We start from the raw sequence: 27,504 nt of genomic DNA, 5'->3' as shown, positions 1-27,504 counted from the left end.
AGTGTGGATCTATACATCCACTCCCCCATACGTCTTCATGAGGTAATGTTTAATTAGTTAAGCATAGGGGCAACTTTATACGTACATTACAACAAACTAACTGCATGCAGCTGAGTCCTTCTTGACAAGACGCCAGTCTTCCCAACATTTCATGGAACCCAGAGATTCATAACCGTACTCAAAAGAGCCCTTCACTGGTCTCTGTCCAAAGCCAGATCAATCCAGCCCATGCCACCCCATCCTATACAAATAAGATAACGCTGTCCCTGTGCTTAAATAATTAAACATCAGAGCATGAAGACGTATGGGGGAGTGGAGTTATAGACCTAATATTGTTGACCTGGGCAATAGATGGAGGTAAGAGGTCAGTTTCATACTCCGGCTGCTTTACTCCCTCCAAAAGAGCCCCCTGGTTACCCCTGGACAGGTGGTTTGGTGGGCCCCAGTGCCGGTCTGGACCCTGTACACATATGAGTACACTACACTTTATACAATCTGCAATACCGGTAACGCCACCCTTTACTAGGGTTTACTGTGTCTCCCACTATTCTCTGCACAAAGAGAGAGATATAGTGAAGTAAGGGAAGAGATTCTGTATAAGGGGTGGGCGTTATGGCCTGATGCCCAGTGTACGAGAGCAGCACGTGTTTGTGTTCCTAATTCTTGGCATTCATGCGCCACTGAAATACTCTTCGCCCATACCAAGCAAAGGGACCCTAAAAGAAGTGGAAAAAGCCAAATGCATCTACCTCTAATTTCTTTCGGCTTTCTTTCTCCTTCGATGCTCTCTCTCAAGAAATTCTTCTTCTCTGACTCTGGACGAAAATCTCAATAAGGGAGGAACATAGACTGAGGGTGTTTGAGAACAGGGTGTTGAGGATAATTTTTGGACCGAAGAGGGATGAAGTGACAGGAGGTTGAAGAAAACTGCATAATGAGGAGCATCATAATTTGTAGTCTTCTCCAAGTATAATTAGAATGATCAAGTCAAAGAGGATGAGGTGGACAGGGCATGTAGGAGGAATGTGGGAGATGAGGAATGCATATAGAATATTGTGGGAAAGCCAGAAGGAAAGAGACCACTGCGAAAACCAAGGAACAGGTGGGTGGACAATATTAAAATGGATCTTTGAGAGATAGGATTGGATGGTATGTACTGGATTGATCTGGCTCAGGTAGGGACCAGTAGAGGGCTCTTGTGAACACGGTAATGAACCTTCGGTTTCCATAAAATGCTGGGAAATTCTTGAGTAGCTGCAGATTTGGCTTCTTCTCAAGAAGGGCTCAGCTCCATAAGTAAGTAAGAAATAGGCAAAAATTTGTAATGTAAATTTTAATTTTCAATTTGTAATTAGGATTAGCGCTGCCCATCAACTAACATAGTGAACCCTTCTTGAGAAACTGACAGTCGCTCAACTGTTAAACAAATTTCCTTCCTTCAAAACAGTCTGCCATGTTTCCGTATCCTTGATTCCTATTGTATCTTTAAGATCCACTTCCCTATTATCCTCCAATCTATTTTAGGTTTCTCAAACTGTGGGCTGTTCGTTTATAAATTATTCTGTCTTCTGGTATATAACGCCGTGTAGTCCGTAGCTCTGCTTGCTGCCTGATTCGCGCTGAATTCTTGCTATCTTATTCTTCGACCATGAAGATGGAGCCGACATATTCCTCCGAAACATCGGTTGAAATTCAACGCACTACACGGCGTTATAACCCAGATGACAGAATTCTTCACAACCACAGCTCCTACATGTTCGATTATAACTGTGTACATTTGCGTCAACGCTTCCTTAATTGTGCTGCATGTTCCAACCATCTCACCTTCTTCGATTCGACAAACCTAATAGTAACGGTGAGGAGGAGAAATTATAAAGGTCATGCAAATTTTATGTTTCTTGACATTATCCATAACCCTGTTTTTGTGTAAAACACCGCCCCCCTTCTATTTAAAAACACGACGTTTCGGAGATTGAATTTTGTGTCTGCTTTCAGGCAAAAACTACTCAGCTGGGCTCAGTCGATAGAGCTAGTCCCTATCTCCAGAGATAGGGACTAGCTTTAATGATTGGACCAAACTGAGTTGGTTTTACCTGAAGATTGAGACAGAATCCAGTCTCGGAAATGTTGCGTTTTTAAATAAAAACAGTACAGTTTTTAGATAAAAACCGTCCTGTGTTTGTGTTGTCCTGCCTAGGTACAAGCCTTGCGACCTGCTGATTCTCCACCCTAGGTGCCCTATCTACTGATGATCCTTGGTCTCTGTTTTACAGTTTCTTAATCAGTAGGTAGGGCACCCTGAGTGGGGAATCAGCAGGTCGCAAGGCTTGTACCTAGGCAGGACATCACAAACACAGAATAAACGCACACACAGACATCCATGCTTCGAGAGGGATTGTAATCGATGATCCCAGTGTTTGAGCAAGCGAAGATAATACTTGCCACTGTGATCGGCCAAAGGATATATTAGCTGTCTTTATATTACGAACTGTCCTCTATTATGTCCGACTGGGTACGAGCTGGAGGGCTCGGGTTCGATTCCCGGCAATGCAAGGTTTTTCTCTTCTCCATGTCCTGCAATCCGACTCTGGGGCCCACCCAGCCTCCTATGCAATGGGAACTGTGGACTCTTTCCCCGGGTGTAAAGCGGCAGGGGGGTGTAGCTGACCACTCACCTCCATTTCATGTCGACTTCAAGATAAGTGGAGGTATATCTCCACTCCCCCACAAATATGTCTTCAATCCATAGTGCTCACCTAATTAAGCGCAGGGACAACTTTACCTTTCTTACTTAATCCGCTCCTCCTGTACCTTGCGGTGTCAAGGTTGTTTTTCCCCCCATTTTGATCATTTTACAGACGGTAAGACTCCTTGGACGAGTGATCAGCTCGTCGCAAGGCCTCTACCTAATCACAGGACGACACAAACACAGAATAAACACGTACACATAACAAACATCTATGCTTTGTGTGGGATTCGAACTCACGATCCCGGCTTTCGAGCAAGCAAAACAATTCATGCCTTAGACCGCTCGGCTACTGTGACTGGCTACAACTTTACTTTGCACCTGTATTAGGGCCAACTGTGAGCCGATTGCCTACAAAATGTCGAGCCTCGACGTCTCATAACCCTATGAGCCTCCATGACCTGTTACAGGGAAACCTTTACTTTACTTTTACTGTTATGTGAGCGCGACGTGAACATGAGTGCTTAGATTTCCCTGGGTTTATTAAGCTTTCCTAACCACATTCCAACATCGACAAACGGCACATTAAACCCTTTCCTCCAGAGACGCTGATTGTATTTCACAGATCATGGAGGATAGATAGATATAATTCATGATATGAATGCGTTTTCTGCTCGAAACAGCAGGTCCGTGTTTGACTGGCTTCGGTTGGAACCTCGCGTTATATTTCAACAGCTAATCTAAATTCCTGTTAAGTTTTAATGCAGTGTCATACCTACAGAGGGAGCAGAACTGGGAGAATGGGATATCTGCTACGTCATGGAAGCCTCTGCCAATAACCGAGAACGTATATATATATCTCAGGAGCTTCATCATGAATTATGCAATCAAGTATGAAATTCCGCTTTCAAGGCATCTGAAATCAGCACGAACGCTGGGAATGTTCGATGCTGAATTTCAGTACCCTGAACGACAAAAGACATGTCGTCCAAAGAAGATTAACGCAACGCGTGTGTCTCAACAATAAATTATGGTAATTTTTCTAAACTTTGCTGGATCTGAGGTTCTCACTGCGGTCACTAAAAGAGTACTACATTCTTCGTTATAATGAAGTGTAGTTCGAAGAGTGACCGACGTTTCGACAGCTCCTCAGCTTTCCTCCTGCTTCTACTACTTTCTTGGCTTACTCCTCGACTCTGAAGATAGAGGCGATGTATCCCTCTGAAACGTTGGCCACTCTCCGAGCTATAATGGAGTAACAACCCAGAACACCACAGGAACGTACTGCTTGCATCTTCAGAGTTGAAGAAGGAACCAAGCTAGAAACCAACAGAAAGTGGCAAGATAATCAGGCAGCCGAAATATCGGGCTGTCTCCGAATTACAACCCAGAAAACTGCAATTTTCACACTCAGCCCTGTGAGTACCTCATACCCGGTCTGTTTAGTATTTATTAAATTTATGACAATATAGTGCCACAGCTGAGCTTGTCAGCTCCTTGTAATTGGTTTCTTGTTTGGCTCTTTCAGAGACCCTGAAGATGAAGGCGTTGTTTATATGTGAAACGTAGGGCTTTCTCAGAACGAAATGGTGTTACAACTCCTTATGTTCAAATGTTTCTAAAATTTCTATATATAAATTGATATTACTTTATTTTTTGTTTATTTAATGACACTTTCCTTCCTTTAGTCTTACTCAGTGCTACTAACATCCTAAAATGAAAATAACAACACCGCTAAGTAGTGATTCAAGCCAGAACAAATGTAACGCTATTGATAATTTAGGTTTCACGGCTTGGCTCACCGAATACGAGACACCGAGTCAAACAATTCCTTTCTTCGCTGTCACGAAACGGTCATCTCCGTTGCTGGGAGAATACACGTTTACTTAGCCGTTGCCCAGCAACAGACTATGTACGTTGCTTAGGATACGCCTGTTTAGAAGTTGTTAGCTATGCAGCTGTACTTCAATCTGTATACGAGGGATCTCTTATACCGCTTATGTTTTACAGGGACTAGATGTTATATAGAAGATGCTTTAGGTATTGTTACGTCGGGTTTTAGGTAGTGCAGCCAACGTTCCAGCTGCAGTGTGTCCTGAATGCAAGTAGCAGCAAGACAACAATATATTTACCATCTTCTGCGATGTTTGGGGGGTAAAATTTAATCCTGGCACAGTTAAATTGCTTCAGAAGTTTTGGTGTTTGGGCAAAGAGGAGATGCTTTAAACGTCTGCTATGGTAATACCATCCCCTCCACTCCCTACCCCTCCCCTCTATGGTTTAATTCAGCCAGGGTGGAAAATGCCATTCCGGAAGCAAACTTGTTTCATGCTCTGAAATACCTTGTTTTAGGTTACGTAAAGACTGTTTTACAGCAACACGAAACCTAAATTACTGGTAATAAAATCTCATTGTGCCGGTCACGGTAGCCGAGCGGTCTAAGACATGTACTGTCTTTGCTCGCTTGGAAACCGGGATCGTGGGTTCGAATCCCACTCAGGGCATGGATGTTTAGTTTCTGTGTATGCGTTTTTCTGTGTTTTTGTACAGGTAGAGGCCTTGCGACGAGCTGATCACCCGTCCAAGGAGTCCTACCGAATGTGTAAGATCTAGGAAAACCGAAGTGAACGGAGAAGTTCATGGACGTAGGCCTAGGCCCATTGGGGCTGTAGCGCCAAGGAAAAAAGAAAGACTTTTACAGTAAGACGAAACCTAAATTACTGGCAATAAAAACTGACTGTGGACCTTGTGACCTGAAAACTATATGAAATAGCAATATATTTTTCTTGTTGTTGTTCTCGAACAGGCTGATGTAATGGTAACGCTCTAAACTTATAATCTGGAGGCGCCGTTTTGAAACTATCACCTCACATCAGATCTGTTGGTGGGCTGTTAAAATTAGAACAGAGATCTTATTTCATATGAATTGTGCAACCTTCATTGCTTTTCTTGTTACCGTCTCAATAATTAAAACTTATATGCAAGCTTAGTTCGAAATCAACATTTGGTTAAATTAACTTTCAATGGTTCTATATTTAATTTTTCATTATTCCTTTGGTTATAAACGTGTTTAGTTCCGTACGACATTAGGGCTGCATATACACAAAAACAAGCATATATATTTCAGAAGAATTAAAAATGTTTAACCTAGGAGGAACAAAAACTCCTGGCAAGTCCGCAAGCGAACTATACCGAACGAGCGACCGCCGCTTGTCGGCGAAGTTAGTGCAAACTTTAGCGGATAGAGGGTGTTGCGTGGTCAGCGCAATGAATCCCCACGGCCGTTAATTCCGGTTTTCTAGACCGGAGCCGCTACTTTTCCATTCAAGTAGCTCCTCAGTTATCCTCACGAGGCTAAATGGACCCCGTTCCAGACCCATTACTTCTCAGAAAATGTGGTAGCGCCGTGAATCGAACCCGGGACCTCTGGATTTCTAGGCAGGAACTCTGACCACTAGACCACAGAGGCGGTCCCTCCTGGGACAATATATATTGTAACNNNNTGACCACTAGACCACAGAGGCGGTCCCTTCTGGGACACTATATATATGTATAATTAATTACCCCTTTGAGTGTGCGTATATTGTTAGTTTATTTGTGTGTAAGGTCTGTATGCAACAGCATTTCGGGAAGAGATCAAATAACGTGTGTATGAAGCTTAGCAGATAAGGAGATTAAAATGTAACTATAACGGTGAGTTAATTAAATTAATGTTACGTCTCAGTAGGGATACTCAATTAATTTCCAACGCGGTCCACTTTCACTCATGTGAAATGTATCTAAGCTCTGCAGGGTCCAGATTATAAGCCTTGTTCTTAGTTCTCCAAACCGCCAACACAGCGCCACATGTCCCTTAGCAGTATGTAACATAGAGCAGATCAGGGCAGATTACATAACACTGCTGGGGCATTATCTGACGTAAGGAAGAATGAATCTGTATTCAACGTAACAAAAGAGACCTTACAGTCATTTCGTTGGCGCATGCGGAAATTTAATTTAGACTACGGGGGTCTTCTTTCAGGACCCAATTGTTACACATTTCGCGCCCAAAAATTGTAAAAGCCCGCCAATTGAAATTATATAGGTTTATATAAATTCAGTCTACACCACCATGAGGCGTATCTCTGATGTTTAAAGTAATATCATTCCTAGATAAATCTACTAACTGGACTCTACCAATGCCATCTTGAGACCAAAATTGTGTCTACATTCGTCATATACTCCAATGCGTGCTACACGTCCTTCCCATATGGTCCTTCTATATTTTACTTCCATAACATTAATATGTGAAGAATAGAAATATTAAGCTGCCCTATAGCAAGTTTCGAGAGACGTATCTTTAAATTATTTGTGTAGGGACAGCTCAGGCTGTAGATGCGGTACAGCATTCAATAACAGCAGTGCGATTAGAACATAACTCGTTCTTGTTACAGGCGTCCTGATTCTTAGTGGGGTCACGTCCCTTGCATTCTGTATCCATTTATCTGTAACACAGCTGAACTACTGACGACGAATAACGTACAACAGAGGTTCTCAGACAGATCCTTCGTTTGTGCTGTGTTTAAGAGTGAACAAATAAACGGATAATAAGAAGTCGTGTATGTCAGAACTTGTGTCCCTCTGTTTGAATGTTTCATCTTGTAAACTACTGAACGAATTAATACAAATATTACGCTTTTGGACATTATCCCTCGTCCTGTCTTTATCTAAATACCGTACTGCTTCCTCTTCTGTCTTAGCTCTTGCAGATGCTTTGTGCTGTGCTTGGCTTTTATATCCCATCTTGGTGCTGGCACAGGTGTCCGGAGATAGGGACTAGCTCTATCGATTAGACCCAACTGAGGCACTGTGCTATAATTCGGAAGGTCGCGGGTTCGATTCCCAATGAGGTAATTAGATTTTTCAATTTACCTAATCCTTCCAGCCGGAATATGACCATTAAGTCCACTCAGCCTCTAACAGAAATGAGTACAAGGAATCTTCCTGGGGGTAAAAGCCGGCCGGGGCTTTAATGCTGACTACCGCCATCTTTGAGTTGTCTAGAATATATGAGAACATCGACGTCTCACAATCCTACGGCCCTCCACGGCCTGTAGCAGGGTTGTTTTTACCCTTCTTACACAAACACAAACATTTATATATATTATTTTCAAATGAAATTCTTTTTTATTCCTTTTAAGGCGAGTTGAGTTACTAAGAATAACGTTTAATAGTAAAGAAACCCATCCAGGTTTAAATTCGGGGGGCCGTTCCTTATCAGCACGAGGCCATAATGATGTTTCTAAAAGTTACATTTATGGCCCGGCTGATAATTCCGCCTACCCAGAACAGACATTTCTTCTTGTACTCTCTCACAACCGGCTATTACTAACAAGGTCCTGCAGGACCTTCCCTCTGAGAAGCATTAAACTCCAAGTAGTAAAGTTTAGTTAGGCGTACTTAACTTGAAAATGAAACGGGACAACGGTCTGGCGAATAATGCACAACATTTTGTTTCTGTAGCCCGCGGGTGCTGATATACTAACCGAGCTGAGCCGACCCTAGCCGACCCGAGCCGAGCCCAAGATTAAAAGTGTTATAATTAACTGTAGTTTCGCCTGGTAAATATCAAATAAATCGACTCACCGAGACTCACCCGCGTCTAAAGTCACCAAAAAAGAAGAACAACAAACCCGTGGATTTTAGTCCGCGAGAGACCGTCGCTTGTTGGCGAAGTTAGTGCTAACTTTTGCGGATAGAGGGTGTCACGTGGTCAGCGCAACGCATCCCCACGGTCGTTAATTTCGGTTTCCTAGACCTGAGCTTCTATTTCCTTGATATAGCTCCTCAATTATCCTCACGAGGCTGAGTAGACCCCGTTCCAGACCCACTACTTGTCAGAAAATCTGGTAGCGCTGGGAATCGAATCCGGGACATCTGGATCTGTAGGCAGGAACTATGACCATTAGACCACAGAGGCGGTCAAAGTCGCTAATACGCTTGACAATACGATAGTTTACTCTATAAAATAATTTCATCACAAAGTTAATAGAAAGTCCGTCGAGTGTAACAATTTGTAGGTCACTTCTTTATCACTTCTGCCTTACATGTTTCGGTTTGATACAACCATCATCAGAGGCACTTACTACAATTATGAAAACACTGTCGTTGTTTATGAAGTTCACAGTTATGTTTGTTGTGTGGACGCTGCTACAATATGTTGACAACACTTGCTAGGATAGTTGAGTACACTATTAGTTCTCACTTTCCATCCGAAACCGTTTTTTAAGTTAAAATGCTAATGTTAAAATATTTAAAACATTTGATGTAAAATGCTAAGTTCCTCCTTGTTAATTCATCCCGAAGATGGGAGATGTCAGCTTGAGGTTACATGGCTTATGGTTGGATGTTTCCTATGTGCTGTGTGTTGTGTACTACAATTCAAAATAATTTCTTAATTGCCCCATTATGATTATCGTCCTATCGCCGATGCTCTGTAACCTTGGTATTGACAGAGTAGTTAAATAACAAATAAACAAACAAGCGCCTGAAATACGGAGCGGGTTGGCATAGCGGTAACCCTAGAGATTCATATTGAAGAGGTGTTCTTTTAAAAAATTACTGAGCCCCCCCCCTTTTTTTTGTTTTCCTAAGTCCCTCCAGAGACATGCCGAGGCATTTCCCTGATTACGCCACGACATCTTCCTTCGAAATCCTTTCCAATTCATCCACTATTCGACTTGTATAGTCCAGTTACTGACAGGGTGTCGTAAATTACATCTCAAAACGAGGAGATAAAATTATATTTAAGTTTCTTTTACGTGGTAACGCTTGTGGGATGAGTTATATTTTACAAATACACATAGAATGAACGTGTATAAAATGTAAACTTGTCCCTGTGCTTAACTAATTAAGCACTACGTCATGAAGGCGTATGGGGGAGTGAATGTATAGATCCATATTTTCTTGACGTCGGCACTAGATGGAGGTGAGTGGTCAGCTTCAAGCTTCTACCGCTTAACCCCCCGGAGAAGAATTCCGATACCCATCTGAGAGGATACTGGGTGGGCCCCAGAGACGGTCTGGCCGACGTGGAGAAAAGAACATTTTTATCCTACCTGGACTCGAACTCCGACCCCTCTGTCGTCCAGCCCGGAGCCAGTCCCTACACCGACTACGGTATCCCAGCTCTAATGACAAAAATTTATTCGAATTATAATGTAATGCAGTTATTACTGTTATTTTGTAAATAGCCTAAAATTTGGCCCAATTTCTATGTCATATCTAATGAAGAATTTAATGGAAAGTGCTTTGTATCAATGTAATTTATTTGCAATAATTCGAACTGATGTCCGACAACCCGATATATAAACACCATCATCATGAATAGGCTGTAAACAGTTGATAATACACGTATAACATAATTGCATATGTAATTGTACATGGTCTGCTCCAACCTGAAGAGAAAATGCAGGGCAAATGACATCCATTCAGGTAAGCCTGTTATTGTTTACACGTCACTGGTATGAGAAGAGCCGTATAGATCAGTTTTACCTCGTTAATTATAATTATTTACGAGAAAATTATAATTTTTAAAGATACTGCAATAAATTCCTATATCCACTTTTATATCGTTTATTACTCAGCACCTCTTAAAGATACAAAGAATTTTATTGGAATATTTCAATGTACTCTATTTCGGATGTACGAGACGCACATAGACGAGCAACACGTCATGTCTTCACACGAGTTGCAAAATGCATTGATGCTGACGGTTGAATTTTCAAAATTTTATTGCATTAGGTAAATTGTATGAACTTTGTCACTTGAACAATAAATACCGGTATTAGAGGCATTACGTAATATCTCTTTTTATCAACAATTTTGGAATTGTACTGTGAAATAATTAATTAATTTTTTTAATTCGCTTAGTGGGGGTGGAGTCCAGTTGGGTCCACTCGGCACGGCGCCACTGATTGGCCTATTGTTCTTGCCCCGGGTGATTATGATGATGGAGAATTTGGTGGAATGAAGATTGGCAGGGGAAACCGAAGTACTCGGAGAAAACCTACCCAAGCGCCACTTTGTCCACCACAAATCCCACTTGACCAAACCCGGGTTTGAACCCGGGCCGCCGCGGTGGGAAGCCAGCGACTACTGTGAAATAACTCAATTTCGGAAACCGTTCGGAACAGGACACAACTACATACGCACTTTTTGCTTAGAAAGACTGATACTATGACCTCCCAGAATATTGACTTTTCCTCCTGGGACAATTTATATATTTATAATGTATATTCCTCCTGTTCCAGGTACAGCACACCAAACACTGCAACACCAGCGACATTTGAACGGCTTGTTTACGAATCAGACCAGCAGCAAGACTGTCACAGAGGATTGATTGTCTGTCCCGGAAGACACGAGAACAAGGAGCCGCTGTCAGCATGACAACACTGGGTCTAGACAGCCGATAGTCCCACTGGGGAATCGAACGGAGTACATCTAGAATACGAAGCAAAGACATTATCTGAACTTGAATTTCAATGTCGCGTCCCGTCTTGGTCCGCTGGAATACTGAGCGAGACAGCGGGTTCCAGACCGATTCAAGCGGTGGGTATGTTTGGAATGGACAGCTGAAGGGGTGGGAATCATAGTTAACCCAGTCTCACAAAATTCAGTTACATAAGAACCGAGTAGAAAACACTGCATCTATCAGTACCTCTATTGTTGTAGAGAAGTGTTTATTGCGTCGTTGTATAATAACTGGTGTTGTAGCGTTGTTTTTTTTATGCCTTTGCCTAGCAACGTGTCTATTCGCCACCATATATTCCACGCCTTCAGCAATTTACTTTACTACAGATACTAATAACTTTTAAATCCATGCGTATTAGTAGCAGTAAAGCGAATTTTTGTATGTACTGTCTTCGCTCGCTTGGAAACCGGGATCTTGGGTTCGAATCCCACTCAGGGCATGGATGTTTAGTTTATGTGTGTGCGTTTTTCTGTGTTTGTGTACAGGTAGAGGCCTTGCGACGAGCTGATCACCCGCCCAAGGAGTCCTACCGAATGTGTAAGATCTAGAAAAACCGAAGTGAACGGAGAAGTTCATGGAGGTAGGCCTAGGCCCACTGGGGCTGTAGTGCCAAGGAAAAAAAAAAGGGGGATTTTATCTTACTCGACAGTTTCTGTGTTAGTAAAACCGGCTCCGAATTAAATGAACACAATTTAATACAGGAAGTAGATCCTTGAAATTAATTTCTTTCAGGAAAAAGATAAGGCAGACCGGAAGTTCGTAAAAATACTGCATTTAAACGGCACCACAGGTAAGTGAAATCTAAAGTAAGGTACTAAAGTAAGGGAAGAGAACGGGAGATAGAGAAAAAAAGTTTGGAAGAAGGAGAAATATTCGATTTCCTCCACACGGACGTCATCACGATAAAAACCCAAATCAAAAGTTTTGTCAACACTGCTGCCATCTTTGTGCATAGCAAGACGTTGCTATCTGCGTCACTTGGAGGTCACTGTTACGTCAGAGTACCGCACTGTGCTTCCCCACATTCAGGCGAAGGGAAGGGGAACGCTAAAACTACAATTGTCATCAGCCTTCTCCACATTCGGAACTGTCAGCCTCCAACGGATATTGTCATCAACTCATCAGAGCAGTTTCTGTTATGTGTTAGCTTTCCTAAGAATATTTCTGTTACTAAAAATTTAAAAATCGCCAACTTCTGACGTTTTAATTGACCATAATTAAATAATATGTATGTGATAGGGGAACTTTTTAAAGAGACGAATTTGGAATTACTGGGGTTCTAGGCTTTGCCACCATACGTTATACTAAAGAACACGCTTCGCAAACTGGCTCTGTTTCCGTCACAAGCCGAGGGGAAGGGAAACACGTACTCTGTGTGGAATCTATTAGAAAGAGCTAACCTCAGTCACTGAACCCTCTCGCCTGAGGACCGAAATATATCCAGTTTATGAAGTGTTTGGTTCTTCAGAATGCCGGACTATATACACACANNNGAGGTCCTGCTTCAATTCCCGGCTCTACCAGATTTTCTGAGAAGTAGTGGTTCTGGAACGGCGTTCACTCAGCCTCGTGAGGATAACTGAGGAGCTACTTGAACCGAAAAGTAGCGGCTCCGGTTCAGAAATCCGAAATTAACGGCGGTGGGGATTCGTTGCGCTGACCGCGCGCCACCCTCTATCCGTTAAAATTGGCACTAAATTATATATATAGTCCAAACCCCAGCAAAGCCGAGTGTTACAAACAATTGTCGAAACCCATTAAAGACGAAAGTTGATTAATAAAGGTAAATTTATTTCTGGGCTTAATTAATTAAGCGCCGTGCCATGAGGACTTATGGGGTAGGGGATTTGAGATAAAGATCCACACATTCTTAACACCGGCAATAAGAGTGAGTGAGCAGCTTCACGCCACAACAGATGTCCTTACGGGAGAGGACCACCAGCACCCACTGGATACGAAGTTCGGTGGAGTCCAAGGCAGGACTGAATGCTGTGAGAAGAACATCTTTTGCATTTTCGGAGAATAGAACACCGATTCCTCGGCTGTCCATCCCGTAGTCCATCGCTATATCCACTGAGCTATCCCGGCTCCAGCAGTTGATCACTTGTGCAAGTAATTTTGCTTTATATTATGGAATTCGAAGGTTCATCACCGCAGTTACGTACTCCCGATATGAGAAGGCGCCTCTCCTGATGATGACAATTATAACAAGGTAAACAGGTCAGGCCGCACCATAGCTCAAGCGGTTAGTCGCTGGCTTCCCACCGCAGTGGCCTGGGTTCAATCCCGGGGTCTGGTCAAGTGGGATTTGTGGTGGACAAAGTGGCGCTGGGGCGGGGTTTCTCAGAGTACTTCAGTTTCCCATGCCAATCTTCATTCCACCAAATTCTCCATCATCATAATCAACCGGGGCAGGTACAATAGGCCAATCAGTGGCCGGCGTGCCGACTCACCCAGCTGGACTCCACCTCTCACTAAGCGAATTTAAAAAAAGAAGGTAAACGGGTAGAGGTATCCCTGTAACCGGCCGTGGAGGCTCATAGAATTGTGAGCCATCGAGGCTCGCACATTTTCTAGACAGTCGGCTGACAGTTGACCGTAAGTTTGTCAACCTTACGCACCGGCCGCCCTTTAAGGTAAAGGCAAGGTAAAGTTTTCCCTGACGGTGTAAGGGGGAGTGGATATATAGAGTTAAATATTATTAACCTGGCCACCCTTTACCCCAAGGAAGATTCCTGGTACTCATTTCTGTTAGAGGCTCAGTCGATATAGTGCGGCTGAAAGGATTATGTTAATTAAAAAAAAATCAATTACCTCATCGGGAATCGAAACTGCGACCTTCCGACTTGTAGCATACTGCCTCAACCAACTACGTTATCGCATGCCGCCATAGTAATAACAGAAACATGATAATAACTATTATTATTACAAATGGATTGTGACGAATACGTTCACAAAAAAGCTATAGTAGTCTCAAGAATAAATGTTCTGGGGGCAAATATTTTCCTTTTTATTTTTTTTTTCCTCCAGCATTCATTTTGAGAAAGAGAAAAGAAAGCAATGAAAACAGCCAATATTGACGGACTTCCCCGAATGCCATTAACCCCGCTTTCCCCGAGCACACAGTACATTGAACCTGCTCGTTCGACACATTATGTTTTGGGCCTGACTGTATTTTTGTACTCTTCAGTGAAGTACTGCCTTAACTCTGTGCACTTTAGCCTCCGCTCCGCCGTCTTCTGATGGAAAGTTTTTTAGGTGAAAGATTGCTCGCTTCTCGCAATGCATAGCACACCGCCCATGCGTTAGAGGCAAGATGAGTGTGTTGGCCAAATTCGCACGCGCTATCCATGATGCTCCCTGAGCCTCGGCGTTTCATCTTGAAAAGGTACTTTTAAGTCCTCATTGTTAGTCCTCTTCGACAGAATGTTCTCGGGTGGTTTAAACCGTTATCAATAAAAATAATTTCTACTTTCTTCCAATACACTGTCTCTTTTCCATCGACAATCGACCATGGGGACTGTCTCTCATTCAACGTTGTATGATTCCACGTGTCGTTCTAATTGAAAATAACACTACTTGAAGACAACTTGATTAAAACCAAGCGGGGGATGTATAAACAGTATTAACCCGAATATACCGGCGGCCCTGGTTCGATACCGGGTCTGGTCAAGTGGTATTTGTGGTGGACAATGTGGCGCTGGGGCAGGTTTTCTCCGAGTATTTCGGTTTCCCCTGCCAATTTTAATTCCACCAACTGCTCCACAATCACCCTCACCTATCATCTGGGGCTGGTACAATAGGCCAGAAGTGGCCGCAGTATAAGGGACTTAGTCCCACCCCACTAGCAATACAAAAGAAAACCCGAATATACGATAACTTTTTTAAATACTGTTTCTTGAGAAAGAAAGGTCGCCTTATTTACGAGATCCTTAAGAATAAATACGAGGAAAATGATTGAGCAGTTACAATTGCTAATTGTAGTGATATCTGTGAAAATATATTATATTTAAGGTATGAAATTAAAATTGTATTAAAGAGTATAACTTTTATTTACGTTTACTGAATGACATGTCCAGTTTTATAAAAGAACTTTTTTTGTTTTTCTAATGGAAAAATAGATGATATTTTTATATAGGGGCCTATGAGGCAATAAAATTGTAACTATGTGTAATTAAGACATATATGCGAAGCCTACGTTCATGTTGAATAGATCTACAATTCTCTCTCTCTCTATGGTTGTACAGCCCTTTGGACCTTGGCCGCTTTTTCAGTTTCTCAGTCTGTACAGAGTCGGTGGGACTCCTTCGATGGGGGATCAGGCCGTCGTAAGTCCGCTATCTACACACAGGACACCACAAAAAGAAATGTCGGAAAATATTTCATTGTAAATAGGACCGTCCAGCTCTGGAACCAACTAGCTGCAGATGCTTTAGGGACTCTCTCCTCTAAATCAAGTAATTTTAGGAAAAGGTTTAGGAAAGTGATAAATGAGGTGAAGTAAAGGTGTGCGGGAAATGATCCAAAAATGCAGTGAAGTGAAGTGAAGTGAAGTGAAGTGAAGTAAATTGTGGAGAGGGTGTGAAGTTTGAGTAAGTGCAGTGAAGTGGAAGTGAAGTGAAGATCATGGTGAAATGTGAGTGCAACATTTCGTGAAATCACGCATTTAATTATTTTTACTGTTTAGTGTATAGTGTCTTTATTTCTTATACATACGTATTAATTCCTATAATTTTAGTTGTAATTGTATTTGTATTGTACGCACTGCGTGTAGTGTGTCCTTCATTGTTTGTGGAGTTTTGTGTGAGCGTGGTCACTTATTTTGTGTTATTTGTGTGTTGTGTTTTATTGTAGTGCCACTGCCAACAGGTAAAAATCTATTTGCATTTAAAATAAATAACAATAAAGAAAGCACATAGACACCCATGTCTCCAGTGGGATTCGAACTCACGATCTCAGTGTTCAAAGACAGTTCATGCCTTAGACAGCGCTGCCACCATGACGGCGGTATACAGACTGTTTTTTCCCTTGGCACTAGAGCCCCAGTGGGCCTAGGCCTACCTCCATGAACTTCTCCGTTCACTTCAGTTTTTCTAGGTCTTACACATTCGGTAGGACTCCTTGGGCGGGTGATCAGCTCGTCGCTAGGCCTCTACCTGTAGACAAACACAGAAAACGCACACACATAAACTAAACATCCATGCCCTGAGTGGGGTTCGAATCCACGATCTCGGTTTCCAAGCGAACGAAGACAGTACATGCCTTAGACCGCTCGGCTACCGTGACCGGCACACAGACTGTTACATGGCGTTATATTGCAGAAGACGGTAGCTTTCATAATTATTTAATTAATCAATCTGAAGCAGTAGGAACACAAAGCTTGTCATAACTGGACGTTCTCTGAAAATTGAAATGACGTGAGCGATATCATTGGGTTAGTTCTGCTGAGGGGGATGTGCTTTAATTTCACAGTCTTGTCAGTATTGTAATTTGTTACAAGAAAAGAGCAGAGCCGAGCAGAAGAAGGAACAGAAGCAAGAAGTTCTTTACAAATTAAAGCGGAGTTATCCATTTGTAAAGAGACGAATTACCTTCCTTCAATTCTGGAAGAATTCTAATGGAGTGTTCGCATCGACAGCGTCGCCAGAATTCCTTTCTCTTTTCTTCGTACACCCAGAAAACAGCAAGAAGTCTGTCAAGCGAACGATCGAACTTAGAGCCAGAAAAATGACTCAGACAAGCAGTGAGGTTGTAAAGAGTAGATTTTGAGAGGCAACCAGTCATCGAAATTAGGTTATTTAGCAAACTCGTGTACACATAAAGGTCACACAGCGTCAAACAATATTAAAATAAGTTTGTCTTGTCTCAATATATGAGATGCTGTATTGAGGGTATAAAATATTGTGACATGACGGTTGAACGTCGGAATAGTGGAGCCAGAGGAGAAATATATTACTAGGCAACGGCTCGGTAAACAGGTTTCCGTGGAAAAGATCACACAAGCGAGAACATAGGAATTAATGTGAACGATATTTTCTATTTGGTCCGTGCAAAGCGGTTATAAAGAAGAGTTCAGCTGAGATGCTTATAAATAGGCGTCTTGTATATAGCAAGGACACCTGTTCATTTGCAAGCGCCGAAGTAGTTATTTTTCTATAAGCATAATGTTCCCTCAAAAGCTGGTGCTGGTCACATGAATACCAGAGCCACTTTATCGAATGGCAGGAGAGACAAAGAAAATGGCGGCGGAATGATATGTAGTGTGATGTTCTCTCAAAAGATGGTGCTAGTCACACGAATGCCAGAGCCACTTTATCGAATGGCAGGAAAGCCAAAACAAATGGCGGCGAAATGGAGGACTATGAAGATTATTGTTTTCTGAGATGTGACGCCGTGTAGATGCCACATTCCAAAATACAGAAACTCTACAGTAGATAAGCAATCAGGAGAAGGATGCAGAGGTGTGTCTGGTGATACTGGGGTACACAGTAAATGGTCAGGAAAGCGGATGACAGAGTCCATATTCTGATTCGATATCCGGAGAATATTATAAGTTCGGCCAGGCGACTTTATGCTGGGGAAATGGAGTCCACCATCCGCCAGATACAAGTCTGGGCGACTTCCACGGTCGTTATATGTACGATCTCAGATGTGGAGGCAAACACAGTAATTCCAACAGAATTCCCGCAAATCGAGCATCAATATTCCGGTATATGACTAAACAGGACGGCCTAATATTCAGTTAATTGTTAAGCACAACATCAAAACCAGATCAAATATGTCGAAGATGGCGCGTTGCGCACATTTTATCTACATGGCCGTAACATATCTGATGACTATTTAAAGATATTAGCTTTATAAAGTATTTATACCGAGAATCATGCGAACAAAATGGCAGAATCTAAACATGTGAATGCATTAGGTTACGGGGATCTTTATCTTGTGGATATGGCACCGTGTAGTTCAGTCGAAATAAACAGACGTTTCGGAAGAACATGCCACTTTCATTTATATATTCCAAGAATAAACCAAGTAAGCAGCCTTCAAAAAGCAGAGCTGCTACATACCTGCCGGGATAGCGACTGGATACGGGCTGGACGACAGAGGGATCAGAGTTCGAGTCCCGGTAAGGGCAAGATTTTTCTCTTCTCCACGTCGTATATAAAGGTTCTGGCGCCATCCGGTCTCCTGTCCAATGGACAGAGGGGACTCTTTTTTCATGGTTAAAGCTCCCGGGGCTTGAGGATGGCCGCTCACCTCCAGTTAGTGCCGAGGTCAAGAATACAAGGATCTACACATTCACTCCCCCATACGTCTTCATGGCGTATTGCTTGATTAGTTGAGAAGAGAGATAAATTTTAAAGAACTCGTCATAACCACCGACTTGAGAACCTCATGTACCACATTTGATTAATCTCAGTCTCCACATGCGATGCGATATTTAACAGATAACAACAATCGGTTTAGAACACAAGAGAGCAGGATGCATTGTTCAGTTCATTTGCATAGCTGCGAGTGATATCTATGGTCTAGTGGTCACAGTTCCTGGCTACAGATCCAGAGGTCCCGGGTTAGATTCCGGGTATACCAGATTTTCTGAGAAGTAGTGGGTCTGGAACGGGGTCTACTCACCTTCGTGAGGATAATTGAAGAGCTGTTTCATAGAGATAGCTGCTCCGGTCTAGAAAACCGAAATTAAAGGCCTTGGGGATCCGTTGCGCTGACCATGCGACATCCTGTATCCGCTAAAGTTGGCACTAAATTCTCCGATAAGAGAGGTCTCTCGGTCGGTATAGTTCGATTGAGGACTAAAACCACGGAGTTTCATTTTTGAGGGATATGTGCTGTTTGATATTCCATTGTTACGGTGTACAGACCCTTTCACTTCTACAATGTTAACTTTTTTGTCTATCTACAATTTATTTTTTCCCTACATTAGTATCTCATTTACGTTGAATGTTATCTAAGACATTAGGTTAGGCTTCATGAATATTGTAACAGGAGACGCGCCCAGTGTTCACTGATATGTCCGCTTCGTCACCACAGCCTTGCAACAGCAACACGCGTCACACTAGAGTATCGTGTGCTGCATACTAGACTCCCTGTCCCACGCAACGCCGACTCCCACAGCACGTAAGGCTCTCATTATAAAGATCGCCGGTTCGATATCATTTGAGATAATCTGCATTTTCCCGTTAATATTCAGAGAACGGATTTCTCTACACCAAGTTCTGAGTCAGTTTTGTTACCAAGCATCATAATCCACAAAATCAAAATACCGTGTACAACATAAATCCTGTCGCAAAAATTCTGTTTCCGGTTTTCGGGATAAACCTGACAACGCTAATTATAATCTCCCAATTCTGTGAAAATGAAAAATAAAGTTAAATCTATCCATATAATAGGCCGTGGAGGACGGTAGGATTCTGAGACGTCGAGGCTCCCACATTTTCTAGACAATCGGCTCATAGATGGCTGTGAGTTTTCAGCTTTACGCGCTGGCCGCCCTTTACCCCCAGAAATATTCCTGGTACTCATTTCTGTTAGAGGCTGAATCGACTCCAGGGCCATAGTGCAGATGGACGGATTAGGTCAATTGGAAAATCCAATGACTTCATCGGAATTCGAACCCGCGACCTTCCGGCTTGTAGCATAGTGCCTCAATAACATGATATACTTCAAACCAATTTAACAGAGGTCTATTTCATTTTACTTTCAGAAATTAAAGATTTTCAACTGGTGGCACGCGGGCCGCAGTCGCCCGTTATTTGTGTGCCGTCCTCGATAGTAGCTATAATTCAGGAAAATAAGTGATAATCGTTTCCTCGTCTTTAAAAATTAGGGGGCGAACGTTGCGGAAAGAACTTCATGAAAAGTGCTTATTAAATATTCTGTGTAATTGTGCAACTGATTTCAAATCATAATTGACTTTCAAAACGTACACAATTAGTTCGATTCGACGCCAGTACGCTATATAGTAAAACTTTAGCAGCTAATTTTTAAACACCGTCGACGTGAAAATATTTAATTTACATAAATATTTCTGAAATTTAAGAGTCAAATTATTATTTCCGTGCGCTGTGTAAATTATATAATTATAGAGAAGATATTTCTACTGGTACATTAATTAACTAACTCCATGGAGTCGATTTCTTCTTGAGAAACCAACAGTCGCTCAGTTACTCACAGGCTTCCCAACATTTTATGAAACACGAAAGGTTCATTACCACGTTCACAAGAGCCCACCACAGGTCTCTATCCTGAATCAGATGAACCCAGAATATATATTGATTCTATTTCTCTAATCTCCACTTTAATATTATCCTATCCCTCTACGACTACGTCTCTCTAGCGTTTTCTTAAAGTTCGGCCACACAGAGCGCTACGCTATGTTCGCTACGTACGCTACGTACGCTGTGTACACTCTGCGACGCAGCTAACATAGGGAACATAGCGTACGTAGCGTACGGAAGTCTGTGTGGCCAGTCACATTGGCAATAAAGGGAGATATTTTTCTGTTCGTATAGCGAACATAGAGTACATAGCATGCGTCGCGTACGTAGCGCTCTGTGTGGCCGAACCTTTACTCTCTACTTCTCACGAAAATCCCGTATGCTTTCCTCTTCTCTGGAATACGTAAGCTACTCCTTATATTGCGGCCCACATATAGGTAGATAGAGAAAATATGGCCTCCCGGTGCTCTGTAGTTGAACTACACTCACATAAGAGGTAAGTTATTTCTGCTCCGTGTCTTGACAGCACAGAGCGAGTGGGGCATAGCTCCAAGAATTTTTAACTTCGGAATTACATTACTGCTCCTCACTCCCTACTAACTGGAATTTCCTGATCCTTTTTTAAATACAGAGGACGACGAGCCCTAGGGGTCGGTCCGGAAACGAAGAATCCTCTTCCTACCGGGAATAGAACCCGTGTCCTATAATCCATAGTGAGTCATTTCAGTAATTGAGATAATAATCAGCAGGGCCCGGATTTTGATGACCTGAAAATATTTAAAAAATGACCTATAAAATGACCGAAAAAATCCAGAAAAATTACCTAAAATATGACCCAAAAATTTAATATGCAGGGCTCGGATTTTGATGACCTGAAAATATTCAAAAAATGACCGAAAAATCCAGAAAAATGACCTAAAGGAGAAAATAAAGAACACTTCGCTTCCATGTTATTCACATTTCAGAAAACATATTAAGAAAAATTCCCTAAAATGGCCAAAAACGACAAGAAATACCCTTAAAAGCCCCAAAATTTTCTAAAAAAATTACCCCCAAAATGAAAAAATTACCTTAAACCTAAAAATGTCAAAAATGACAAAAAATTACCTATAAAATTTACATTTCTGTAACCTGCAGCTCATATCCGAGACTTATATATTTAAGAGCATCGCATAGGATACAAGGGCAAAAAGATGACGTCATCAAAATCCAGGCCCTCATAATCAGACTCTATCCCTCATATAATTTCATTTTTTTCTCTCCCCATTTTCCTGCTGGATCTTCAGCGTAATCCATTCCTTACTCAGAACAGGTCATTGTATCCAGAGAAAAGCTCCTGGTTACTTCCGGAGAAGAGAGTGGGTAAGCCATGCAGGAAATGGGTTATGAGAAAAATGAATGAAATGTTAAATGGTGCTGCATAAATTTCTGAACCTCGGTACAGTCAAATTACTGATGTAAAGATTGTTATGAGGAGGAAGGATTCAGGACCCATTTGCATGAGAAGAATCATAGTGACTTTATTCATCTTAAGAAGTGTCAGGATTTGATTCATGGAGCGGGTTGTTTCTGCTGCGGTAAAGTTACGCTTGAAACAGACATTTATCTGGTCGCTATAAAACTACGAAAGACATAAACATATACAATTATTGATTTTTTTATAACATCCATCGTCGTACTTTTATTTAAAATAAAGTTTCAGAGACTGGACTCTGCCTCCTTCTTCAGGAAAGAAACCTATTCAGTTGAGTCCAATTTGTTTGAGAACAGAATGGTGAATATTTGGACCAAAGAGTGATGAAATGACAGGGGGTTGGAGAAAACTGCATAATGAGGAGCTTCATAACTTGTACTCTTCTCCAAGTATAATTAGAATGATTAAGTACAAGATGATAAGATTGGCATGGTGTGTAGAATGCATGGGAGGGCATAGGAAGGCATACAGGATTTTAGTAGGAAGGAGAGGGGGAAGTGACCACTAGAAAGGCCTACAGGTAGCTGGGAGGATAATTTTAAAATTGATCTTGTAGAGGTAGAATGGGACGGTATGGGGCTGGATCCATCTGGCTCGGGATAGGGACGATTGGCGGGCTCTTATAAATATAGTAACGAACCTTCGGGTACAGCCCACGACCACTTCCTCCTCCGTCCGCTCTAGTTACCGTCACTAATCTTCCTTTCCTCCGGTTGCGTGCTACATAACCTTCCCACTTGATACACTATCGTTAAATAATGTACAAACAAATCAAGCAGTTCTCGGGTTCAGGAGATTTTGCGTCACCTCGCCCTGTGATCTATCTATCTATCTATCTATCTATCTATCTATCTATCTATCTATCTATCTATCTGTGCTCTACAGCCCTTGGGACCCTGGCCGCTTCTTCAGTTTCTTAATCTATATACAGCCGGTAGGACTCCTTCGACGGGGGATCAGCCTGTTGCAAGGCCGCTACCCACACCCAGAACAACACAGACAGAATAAACGCACACAGATATCCATACCTAAAGTGGGATTTGAACCCACGATCTCAGCGTTCGAGCGGGCGAAGACAGTTCATATATTAGACCGCGCGGCCACTGTGATCGGCTTGTGATCTACTCCGCAGTACAAGTTGACGGCGTATAAACGCCATAGCGCTGCAGTACAATGTGCAACGTACAATGTACAATGAGAAGCTCAACAGCAGGATTTCAGGTCCTCGAAGCGGTGACTACGAGCAGTACGATTTTATGGATTGTAACGCTCTGTAGTTCGGTAGCTATCCACCACCAACAAGAGTCTTTCTTACTGGTGGTTTTTTGATTCACTTATATTTCGACCCTGAAGAAGGAGGCGTCAGTGACTTGTACGAACAACATGGCGATGCAATTAAGAGGATCGTAACCTTCAGGAGCCGAACAGTTTATACATTTTAGCAAATATTATAAATGTGAAAATTAAAGCTATCCCTGTAACAGGCCGTGGAGGACCATAGGGTTGTGAGACGTCGAGGCTCCCACATATTCCAGACAATCGGATCACAGATGGACGTAACGTTGTCAGCCTTACGCGCCGGCCGCCCTTTACGGTCGGAAAGATTCCTGGTACTCATTTCTGTTAGAGGTTGAGTCGACCCCACCGCCATAGTGAGGTTGGAAAGAGTAAGAAAATGGAAAATAATGCATCTTATCGGGACTGGAACCAGCGACCTTCCGGCTTGTTGCATTCATTCTTTTTTAATTCGCTTAGTGGGGGGTGGAGTCCAACTGGGTCCACTCGGCACGGCGGCCACTGATTGGCCTATTGTAGCCTGCCCCGGGTGATTATGATGATGAAAAATTTGGTAGGATGATGATTGGCAGGGGAAACCGAAGTACTCAGAGAAAACGTGCCCAGCGCCATTTTGTCCACCATAAATCCCACTTGACCAGACCCCGGGATCGAACCCGGGCCGTCGCGGTGGGAAGCCAGCGACTAACCGCTTGAGCTATGGCGCGGCCAGGCTTGTTGCATATTGCAACATCATATCTGAAGAAGCTGAACGGAAGAGGCAAATTTGAGGTATTGACAAGAGGATAATATTAATAAGGATCTTCGAAAAAGACTGTATGTCTATGTGGCTTAGAACAGGAAGTAAAGCCGGACTTTCGCGTAATGAAACTTAAGAGTCACGTAAAACCTTGAAGAGCTGAGAGTCAGGAATCGCGACAATTAATTACGTACAGCAAGCTAGGTCACGAATTTGCCGACCGAGGCGTCGGAGTGTGATTACCGGCAGAAGCAATAGATCATTATTTTCGCCACAGGGTCCAGTCTGACATTTACGTACACGCAGCCTCGTATCCAGTTCGTAATGGGAAAAATGTCTTGCAGGTTAAACGGTCGGAGACTAAAACTGACAACTCACCTCTGCCTGATGCAAAGGTTCAGAATGAGTGGAGCTATACCTCCACTCGCCTAAAGGTGTACGTGGCTTGTTGACTAACATGTTTCTCATGGGGTGAGACTGAGTTCACTTGGTATTGCGGCCACTTCTGGCCCTATTGTACCAGCCCCAGATGATAAGTGAGGGTGATTGTGGAACAATTTGTGGAATGAAGATTGGCAGGGGAAACCGAAGTACCCGGAGAAAACCTGCCCCAGCGCCACTTTGCCCACCACAAATCCCACTTGACCAGACCCGGGATCGAACCTGGGCCGCCGCGGTGGGAAGCCAGCGACGAACCGCTTGAGCTATGGCGCGGCTTGACTTAGCAGTTAGTGAGGTGTTAGTGTAGACGGTACCTGTTTCAGAAGTGAAGTTGTAATAAAATTAGTGCACGTACATGCGCAGGCATGAAGCTAATGTTTCCCCATCCAGCAGTTTCTATATGTAGAACAAATTACTTTATACAGAGGAAGTGTAAAAAGCATATTCAGTCATGCTCTTTCTGTAGCAAACGCAGTGTAGTACAAACTAACAATGCAGTTCATTATAAAACATCTTTGCTGAAATTATAAAGCCCTTAAATGATCATACGAATACTTGGAGAATTTTCCGTGAACTAAGGGTATGTACTCTATGACAGAATATTATATAGAGAAATTACAGCTTTTATGCTGGTCTGAAAGTTTTTTAGACCGTACAATGCTTATTTCTTAAGATTTCCGTGTATTACTTCATTCCTAGACTCCATGTGTCATAATTTACCTATTTTACAACCCGACCGCCAAAATACAGAATTTTCCTTTGAAGCCTGATTTAAAAAAAATCGAGCCATTAAAATTATACTGCAAATTTTAAGCCATAAATAAAACTAGAAATTGGTTACTAGTGTTACATAAATGTATTAGTAATTTATTGCCGATCACAGTGGCTACGTGACCCAAGGTATGAACCGTTTCGCCCACTCGATCGTTGGGGTCGTGGGCTCGAATCCCATTCGAAGCATGGATGTCTCTGTGCGTTTATTTTATATTTTGTGCATTCCTGCGTGTAGGTAGAGGCCTTGCGACGGGCTCTTCCTGCTCCCAAGGTGTCCTACTGACTGTGTATAGGATTATGAAACTGAAAAAGCGGTCAGGCCACAGCAAAGGTCTTTAAAGCCATTGATGATCGAATGAATGAATTAGTATGTGTGTTTCGGCGATAATTTCCTGCCTTTCAAAATTTACTGCAACAGTTTGAGTGCATGCGCTTATAAGATACATAGATAACAATATACATAAATGAGAAGTATGTGGGATATATAGGTCCCAAGACACATGACAGAGAAATCTGTGAGGATATGGGTGCAAAGATACATGATGGATAAATCTCTGGAACACACAGGTCCCAAGATACATACAGGAGAAGTCTGTGGGGCATATTAGTCCCAAGATACATAACGGAGAAATCTGTGGTGAATATAGGTCCCAACATAAATGACGGAGAAATCTGTGACGAATATAGGTCCCAAGATACATGATGGAGAAATCTGTAGTGAATATGTGTCCCAAGATACATAACGGAGAAATCTGTGGTGAATATAGGTCCCAAGATACATGTCGGAGAAATCTGTGGTGAATATAGGTCCCAAGATAAATGACGGAGAAATCTGTGATGAATATAGGTCCCAAGATACATGCTGGAGAAATTTGTGGTGAATATAGGTCCCAAGATATACGATGGAGAAATCTGTGGTTATTATAGGTCCCAAGATACATAGCGGAGAAATCTGTGGTGAGTATAGGTCCTAAGATACACGACGGAGAACTCTGTGGGATATATTGGTCCCAATAAACACGAAAGCGTCAGCTGCTTCTGACCGTCACAATACAATCGCCAACTTTACTGCTGGTGTAATCAATATATTTATATTGTGTGATTTATACTGGTTAGGAATTACACAACCCAAGTTATCACGCCTAAGCAATTAAGACAGAATTTGTGAAAATATCATATACAAATATGCATGTCATGAAGAGAAATTCGAACTGGAGAACTCATAATGCGCCTGACATACTTCAATTTGTGCATGACACACTGAAACTGGGCTCGGCAGTTATTATTTATATTTTACATCGGATGATAGTATTAAAATGGATCTCCAAACAACTTGGTGTGAAGATATGGAATGAACACTTCTGGCCCAGGGTAGGATCCAGTGACATGCTCTTCGAGTTTCGTAAAAGACCTGTACCTCTTACTAGATAAGGAACTACAAGCTTGTCGACAAGGTGTTCCATAAATATACTGTATGCATTTTCAATCATAAATTTTAGCTATTAGAGCCTATGTTAGCTGTAACAGTCATATTTAAGACTCATTAATAAATGACATGTGAAACAGAAAAAACTTAGATGAAATAAGTCAAAATACAGCTCTTCATGACCTCTAATTTGAAGTAAACAAATTAGGTTTTGAAACCAGTTCCTTTAGTAAAAGAACGCATAAAAGTCCATGCACTCTACTAACAAGGACACGTCACACCTTGTGCAGACAACCTTACGCGTACGTGTGTTTGAACTTCCCAACCGGCTTAAGAATACCGGCCGTGTGTTCGCAATAGTATGTTTCTAATAATGATATAATGGTATACGTCACTAAGAGATGATGACGTACTCTCGTTCTTTTAGTGGATGGACTATAAATCCGTGGCCTGTAGTCCGCAAGCGACATGTACCGACCGAGCGCACGCCGCTTGTCGGCGAAGTTAGTGTCAACTTTTGCGGGTAGAGGGTGTTGCGTGGTCAGCGCAACGGATCCTCATGGCCCTTAATCTCGGATTTCTAGACCGGAACCGCTATTTCGTTGAAATAACTCCTCAACTGTCCTCACGAGCCTGAGTGGATCCCTTTCCAGAGCCACTACTTCTCAGGGAATCTGGTAGCGCTGGAGGCGAACACGGAACCTCTGGATCTGTAGCCAGGAACTCTGACCGCTAGACCACAGAAGCGGTCAGTGGATGGAATCATCATCATCAGTAATCCGTCAAGACGACAGGTCCAAAGTCTCTTCCAAAACAATTCCTCCATTTAATGCGATCTAGAGCTTTCTCCTTCAAATGACAGTATCCTCTTCTGTCCCCAAGGTCATCCAGCATCTTCTTACGTCTTCTTCCTCGTTCCTATC

The 27,504-nt window shown here is 42.4% G+C and overlaps 2 protein-coding genes across 4 annotated transcripts in view; one reads left to right on the top strand and one right to left on the bottom strand.

Moving 5' to 3' along the window:
- The window catches only part of LOC111873314 (loricrin-like), a 131,578-nt gene extending 120,465 nt beyond the window's left edge, over positions 1-11,113 (top strand). Inside the window, exon 3 of the mRNA XM_023867923.1 lies at positions 10,978-11,113. Coding sequence (XP_023723691.1) covers positions 10,978-11,113 — 136 coding nt within the window. The remainder of the gene's footprint in view (positions 1-10,977) is intronic.
- The window catches only part of LOC111873317 (chaoptin), an 831,716-nt gene that overhangs the window by 204,706 nt on the left and 599,506 nt on the right, over positions 1-27,504 (bottom strand). The gene's annotated exons all lie outside the window — the stretch shown is intronic.

The sequence above is a fragment of the Cryptotermes secundus genome, unplaced genomic scaffold (genome assembly GCF_002891405.2).
Source record: "Cryptotermes secundus unplaced genomic scaffold, Csec_1.0 scaffold223, whole genome shotgun sequence".
NCBI classification, from domain to species: Eukaryota; Metazoa; Arthropoda; class Insecta; order Blattodea; family Kalotermitidae; genus Cryptotermes; species Cryptotermes secundus.
Note: the sequence above shows the minus strand (reverse complement) of the source record. Positions and strands in the feature narration are given on the sequence as shown.